At 43.7% G+C, this 7,448-nt stretch overlaps 1 protein-coding gene across 1 annotated transcript; it reads left to right on the top strand.

Annotated features, from left to right (window-relative positions):
* Nucleotides 1-3,328: 3,328 nt before the first annotated feature.
* LOC131941918 (growth hormone secretagogue receptor type 1-like) lies at nt 3,329-4,832 on the top strand. Its single transcript, XM_059301525.1, has 2 exons — nt 3,329-3,343; nt 3,792-4,832. The coding sequence occupies exons 1-2, from the start codon at nt 3,329-3,331 to the stop codon at nt 4,830-4,832; spliced, it is 1,056 nt and encodes a 351-aa protein (XP_059157508.1).
* The last annotated feature ends 2,616 nt before the right edge of the window (nt 4,833-7,448 follow it).

The raw sequence follows: 7,448 nt of genomic DNA, 5'->3' as shown, positions 1-7,448 counted from the left end.
ACACTAATAGGACAATTTTTTTTTTAGGTTTAGTAAAGTTTAAGGCCATTGTTTGGACATGTTGATAATGTCCTCTTGTTGAAGAGAGTGTGTCGAGGAAGCAACTAATGTGGGAGTTATTTGTCTCGGGACAGAGAGACTGACGTCACGGGTACACCGGAAGTGACGTGTCACCCGCTGCCTAAAAAAAAAAAAAACATTTTTAAAATAATTTTATTCTAGAACATTCCTGTCCCGGCCATTTTTTTTAACAAGGGGCTAACCTTGAGATGAATTTAAATCGATGGCTTACCCCAGGGGATGCGGGGGAGGGCGAGGGGGCTCAAGATTTGCTGGCTAGAATAATATGTTTCAATGTGTTTAAAAAAATGCACTTGGTACTACCAGTGTTTCTTCCAGACTTTTTTTCTTCGGGGGGGGGGCACTTGAAATTTTCGGGGGGTGGGCGGTCTAAAATTTTCGGGGGAGCGGACACTGTTAAAAGTATTTATTTTCTATATAAATTCCATTTCTTTGGGGGGGGGGGCGGTAGATTTTCTTCGAGGAGGTGCCTGAAAGAAACTCTGGTTTCTACCAACGACCTCATTCAGCTGGGTGTCAATCGGTGCCGTAGCTGTGGATCTCTTTCTCTCTCACGCTCGTACGCGCGCACACACACACACACACACGAGCGCATACACTTTTTTCTATTTACATTTAAATGTCAACAACTACCCATCCCATTTAATTAGGCTTAATTAGTTAAAACATTTTTTGTAAGTAAATGTGTTAGGTCAGGCGTATAAGGAGTCATCCGGTGCAGAGCGTCATTGTGACGCTGACGCTCGTTGTAATTTTGTTTAAAGGATTAAATGATTGAATGGAACAGCGTGGCCTAGCTGTAGACCGCTAGACTACTAGCCTGAAAGTCTCGAGTTTGAATCCTGGTTCAAGTCCGTAGAACGTCCCTGAGTCCCACCTCTGAAGGCTACCTAACTCACGATAGGGAAAGTAAAGACGGCTGGAAACAGTGCTGACCACACTATCTCTTCATACGCCGATGTCACAGAAAGGGAACTTTAATTAAATTATTGCAACAAACTCCCATGTTGTTTCAGGTGTATGTAAATCATCATATTTTATCAGGGCAAGACAAAGACGTTATGTCTTGTGTTAGTACAAGGTTTAGGGCAGTGACTATAACTAAACCAATGGCTCGACACTGCGAACTAATGACAACAAATGTCCGAACGACATTTGCCCGAATGTGACAAATGTCTGAAGGCTGTTTTCCTGAAAATTATTATTTTAATAATCAAGTAGAACTTTTAAATACATTTGAATTTAATATTTTAATTATTACTTAATAATGTAATTGTATTTTAATTATATCCCTACTGAAATGGTAGTTCACAGGCTACAAAAATAGAATAAAATTCAATTTTTCAGTTAATTTTTAAATACTCTTTATGTTAATTTTTAGCGCAGTATCCATTCTGGAGAATTGCGTTTATTAACCCGTCATTTCTGGATGTATGAATGGATGTGTATCCGCAGCTTTAAGTCGTATCTCCTCCTCAACGAAGCAATATCGATGACTAGTTTTTCTTTCAGCACAAAAACAGGAAAAAAAAATTATTTTCAAATGATGTGCACATAAGATTTCTTCAATAATATATTTACAGGCAACCTTTCATTCGGATAAACTTTCATTCGGACAGGTTTACGTGCCGTGTAATGTAAAATGTAATTGACTGATTAGATTCTTGTAATGTATATTGTGATTGACTTTTTATTCCCCAGAACCGATGTCACAAAATGTCAAGGAATGACCTCGCTAAAATGTCCAGTTATGACCTGACCAAAATGTCCAGCTATGACGTCACGAAAATGTCCAGCTTCGCCTCCTCGTCACCACTGGTGTCCCACGCCGACAAACACGAGACTGCGCACAGCGGTGTGAGGGAGACAACCATCGAAGTTATCGCCCCTGCCCACCACAGGGGCGATAACTACAGCGCCGAGGACGCACTGTCGCATTATTACCTTGGCAACAGCTCTTGTCGCGGGGGTTGCGTCCCCTCCATTAGCAACCAAACGTACGGGACCAACTGGTCAGATCTGGTCATGTCACCTAGCTCAAACTCCACCGAGTATTACTACGCCGCTAAGATCGTATGGCAGGCGAGTGGTTCTTTTTTTTTTAATTAATTGATACATTTCTTTAACAATTAGAACCCGATTACCAAAAAAGCTTTAGGACAGTTTTTTTGGGTTTATTTTTATTTACTTTTTTTTTTGGGGGGGGGGGGGGGGGATGGGGTGTGGTGGGGGGGGGGGGGGGCAAATGCGCCTTACTTAGTTGTACCTTCTGAAATAAACATGATATTTTAGGTGTCAGTAGAAGCTAACCCTAACACAAATGTGTTAACTCTAAAACGTGATTTGACATGAGGGGGTCATCCATAAATGACGTCACGCTTTTTTGGACGATTTTTACCTCCTCCCCTCCATCACACATTTTAACAAAAGGCCAGACCTAAACCCCTCCTAAAATGACGTCACACCTCAGCCTACAATCCCCCCCCCCTTCAAAGTTGCAGTTAATTTTTTCTTATAAACTCGATATTTTTCCACATTTTTGTCTGAATTCTGTCAACATAGAGTATTTTAATCAATTTCTATTACAATTTATTAAAACAGTTTTCTTAAACGCGAAATAACGGCTAAAATACGTTTTCTAACAGGTTTTTTTTTTGTAAGGCTAAAGTGTGACGTCACACAATCTCGACACCCCCCCCCCACCCTTCATCACACACCATCACAAAATTACGGACCCCCCCTCCCCCTTTCGAGTGTGACTCATTTATGGACGACCCCCTAACCCTAACTTATGTTTGGGGAAGGGTTCGGACTAAAGTGAGAATGTGAGGATAAATGACTGGGAAAGTGGGGGGGGGGGGGAGCGTAAGTGTGATGTCACACTTGGTACACATGTCACAGAGTAATGTTTTAAAACTAAACTTTAACTGTTATCTTTGCCTTTTGAAAGAAATATTTTGTAAACTGTATTAAAGATAGATGGGTTGACCTTATGACGTAGCATTCAGCGGGTTTATTTTAGAATGAAGACAATGTCTAAAAAAAAACTTGCTGAGATGCAATTTTGGGGAGAGGTGAGGGTTGCTGAAGTGTGATGTCATTGGGGAGGGGGGGGTAATGCTCGACGATGTGTGAAGATATGGAGAAGGAGGGTAGATCTAAATATTGCAGAAAATAACTTGACGTAGTTTATGGACGTTGCCTTTACAAATAAACTTTTTTTAAACAATGCAGTGGCCCTCTAAGGATGCCTAAAGCTGATGTAGGTTTTCTAGTTTGTGTGTTGGTCAGTCCGATACTGTAAACGTGAAATGGTAGATAAATGATTGTATTAACTAGTTTGTAGTTTGCCGCTAGTTTTTAGTATGATATAAACTAGTGATACGTTGTCCTCATGTTTAAATTGAACCGCGACATTGTTCCTGTTTGAATTAAATGTTCCCTTATGTTCCCTGTGGCGTTGTTCCTGTTGAAATTAATTGTTCTCTTGTGTTCCCTGTGGCGTTGTTCCTGATTGAATTAATTGTTCCCTTATGTTCCATGTGACGTTGTTCCTGCGTTGTTCCTGTTTGAATTAATTGTTCCCTTATGTTCCCTGTGACGTTGTTCCTGTGTTGTTCCTGTTTGAATTAATTGTTTCCTTATGTTCCCTGTGACGTTGTTCCTGTGTTGTTCCTGTTTGATATAATTGTTCCCTTATGTTCCCGCAGGTCTGCCCTGTGGCTCTGTTCCTGTTCGGCACGATCGGGAACCTGCTGATCCTGCTGACCTTACGTAACCTGCGTCTAGGGCGCAGCTCCATGCACCTGTACCTGCGGGCTCTGGCCATCTCGGACCTGCTGGTGCTCTACACGGGGCTCCTGCGCCAGTGGCTCGCCTGGACCTTCGACGTGGACCTGCGGGACCAGCACGTCATCCTGTGCAAGCTGCACACCTGGCTGCTGCACGTCACGCTCTACACGTCATCCTGGCTGCTGGTCGTCATGACCTTGGAGCGCTCGTGCTCCGCCTGCTTCCCCCACCGCGTCAGCTCCTTCTGCACCAAGCGCCGCGCGTGTCTCGTCATCCTGGTCATCGTGGCCTCCCAGCTGGCCATCCAGAGCCACTTCCTGATTGGTCTCTCTCTCGTCCCCAACCCCAGCAACGTCACGGTCTGTGCCGCCTCCTCCACGCAGTATGACTTCGTCGTGAACACAATTTTACCCATCGCCGATGTCGTTTTGCTGTCTCTGCTTCCATTCTTGTTTGTTATAGTCGGGAATGTCGTCATCGTCTGGCGCGCCTTCCTGTCCTTGAAAACGGCAGCAGAACTGAGCTTAACTTTCAGTAAAAATGTTCTCCAGCGTAAGCGTAGGACCTCGTCTATGACGATTATTTTAATAGGACTCAGCGCTATTTTTTTGCTGACGACGTCACCGTCTTGTGTGTACAATCTCTGGGAGCTGGGGGGCGGGGATGACTCGTCGGTGCACGGGGCGGCCAGGGCGGAGCTGGCGTGGGCGCTGGTCAATATCCTGATGTACTGCAACAACACCTTCAACTTCTACCTCTACTGCCTCAGCGGCCGAAAGTTCCGGAACGAGATGAGGCGCCAGTTCTCCCGCCCCCACACAGATTCTTTATCCAACGCCCCCTCGGGGGTGTCGGTACAGATGCAACGTCTGGCCCACAGTGACGTCTACAACAGCAGTTACTCGCCCCTGACTTACCAGACGTCCCTCATCGCTAGACAAAGCAACGCGTACTTGTGATGCTTAAATCAGGCTTTGTATTTGTGACTCTAAAGTCATCTCATTAGGTCAGGCTTTGTACTTGTAATTCCAAAGTCATCTCATTAGGTCAGGCTTTGTATTTATGATTCTGAAGTCATCTAATTAATTCCGGCTTTATAACTGTGATTGGATGCTGTTGATTGGCATAGATCAACACCCTAATTAGCTATGCATAATCGATCTTAAAATTGTATTTTTTGACACCGAAATACCAAAATTATTTCTGGATGAAACCAATCAAAGCTAGCATCAAAATGTATATTATGTTCATTTAAAAACGGAACCTTTAATGTCTTGGCAAAACTATGTGGATGGAACTGTGGGATTTCCTTTCTTGTAGGCCGACAAGTAAACTTGACCTTGATCTAGTGATCTGGCTCATTCATGCTAGTCTCGTGACAAAAAGAAAACATGTTTTATGAATGAATGATGTGTTATTTATATGATAAGACTAGACTTGCATGTCAGTCTTGAAAAAAGGGACTCATGTCAGTCAAATGACAGTGACATGTCAGTCATGTGACATGTCAGTCATGTGACATGACAGTCATTAGACATGTCAGTCATTTGACAAGCTCGTCTACGCCCGTCACTGACAAGGCAGTCCACGTCCAAGTAGTTCAATGCTAAGCGGATATTTTGTTCGAACCTCGAAATTCGAGCGGAAGTATTCAACGTCTGCACTTTTTTTTCTGTGCCGTCCTTTCTGAATTCAAACTTTACACAGCCAATTTTGACGTCACGGTGGTATCATTTGTGTATTTAGTGGTGGTGTCACTACTAGTGGTGTTAATGGTACTCGTGACATGTATGATGTAATTTATGTCACCAGGACAACTGCTATTGACAATGACATCTACTGTGTACGAGTGTACATCACCTCGATTAAATTAATGACACTGCAGGACAATTACATCCGTTTTAATTAAGTAGTAAAAAGTAGGGACTGCATAGTCTAGCGGTAGAGCGCTAGACTCTCGACAGTCTTGAGTTCGAATCTGCGCTCAAGTAAATAGAACGTCCCTGAGTCCACCCAGCTCTGATGGCTAGCCAACTCACGTTAGTTAAGTACAGGCGGCTGGGCGTAATTCTGACCCCACTTTCCCTTCACATGTCGAGTAGACCTCGACTGAATGGGTCTCGTAAATTTCATTGCATGCTTTCATCTAGAACATTCCATTTTTGTACGGGGTTTCGCTGTGATGCATTGTCCAAACCAGCCCATATGTAGCACACAACCTAGGCTGATGAAGACATTAGTTCGAATCCTTTTATTCCAGTTGGGTCAGCTTTTAAAATATTTTGGGAATGGGAGGGGGCAGGTGGGAGGGTGTCCACCAAACCATCATGCTAACCACTAACACGGTGTGTCAGGTTCAGGGGGAGTTGAGCTTAAGAATCAACAGCCAGCCTTATGAGTTGCTCACATATTGAACTAACACTTATTGTGAAAAAAAAAGTATGTATTCATTTGTTAATTAATGTTTAATGAAGAAAGAAATGTTACCAATGCTTCACTTGTTGATCAAGGTGTGTTTATATGTGGTATGTTCTTGTGACGTACATAATAGTACATATACAACCTCAGAGTTTCTTCCAGGCATCTCTTCGGGGGGGGGGGGGGGGGAGGGGGGCTAAGAGCGTCCACCGCCCCGCCCCTCCCCCGAACGAAATAGAATTCAAATAGAAAATATATACTTTTATCAGTGTCCGCCCCCCCCATCCCGACCCCGGAAAATTTTGTCCGCCCCCCCCCCCCTCCCCCGATAAGTTCAAGTGCCCTACCTCTCCTCCGGGAAAAAAAGTTTGAAAGAAACACTGTACATACTGCAGACCAACGCTACATCCTCCACCTTTCTACAGCTACCTAGCGTGGTCTAGTGGTAGATCGCGCGCTTGCGAACCCGAAAGTCTAGAGTTCGAAACCCGATCTCGATACTGTTGGGGAGAGAGATGCTCGATTCTTTGTCCTGTTCCAGTTTGCCTAGTTACTGGGCGTAAGTTTGATGAGGTAATGACCTCCACCTATCTACAACTACCGACCGACACCCTCCCCAGGCTAATTACAGCTACCGTATAAAACCCTGTCCATATCCCTAGGGTTGGGGTTCATGCTATGGATACATACACATAGCACGTACCCCAACATAATAGATACATATCACATACACATAGCACGTACCCCAACATAATAGATACATATCACATACACATAGCACGTACCCCCTAGTCACGTAAATGCATGTATGTTATAATATCTATCCTATGTAAAATATTTTATATCATTCGAATGTAATCGAGTATGTATCGTATAGAAAACGGAATCACATCCACCACCGCCCCCCCCCCCCCCCCCCCCTCTCCCAGACAAAATAGAAAAAGTGAATGTACTCTAACTAGTGTTCTCCACGCGCTCCCCCTCCCACCGGAGAAAAAAATGTCTGAAAGAAACTGTTCATAGCCCTGAACATTCGCAGCAGGGAGCGTTCTAATGATGTATCATGTTATCTTGAAAACAGTGTCATTCATTATCCGTGCTCACATCAAAAACAATAGTTGGAACATTTTATCCAGTAACCAACAAGGTTTTATTTA

This window comes from Physella acuta, unplaced genomic scaffold (assembly GCF_028476545.2).
Source record: "Physella acuta isolate Inbredline_101_S28 unplaced genomic scaffold, ASM2847654v3 ptg000377l, whole genome shotgun sequence".
Lineage (NCBI taxonomy): Eukaryota > Metazoa > Mollusca > Gastropoda > Physidae > Physella > Physella acuta.
Note: the sequence above shows the minus strand (reverse complement) of the source record. Positions and strands in the feature narration are given on the sequence as shown.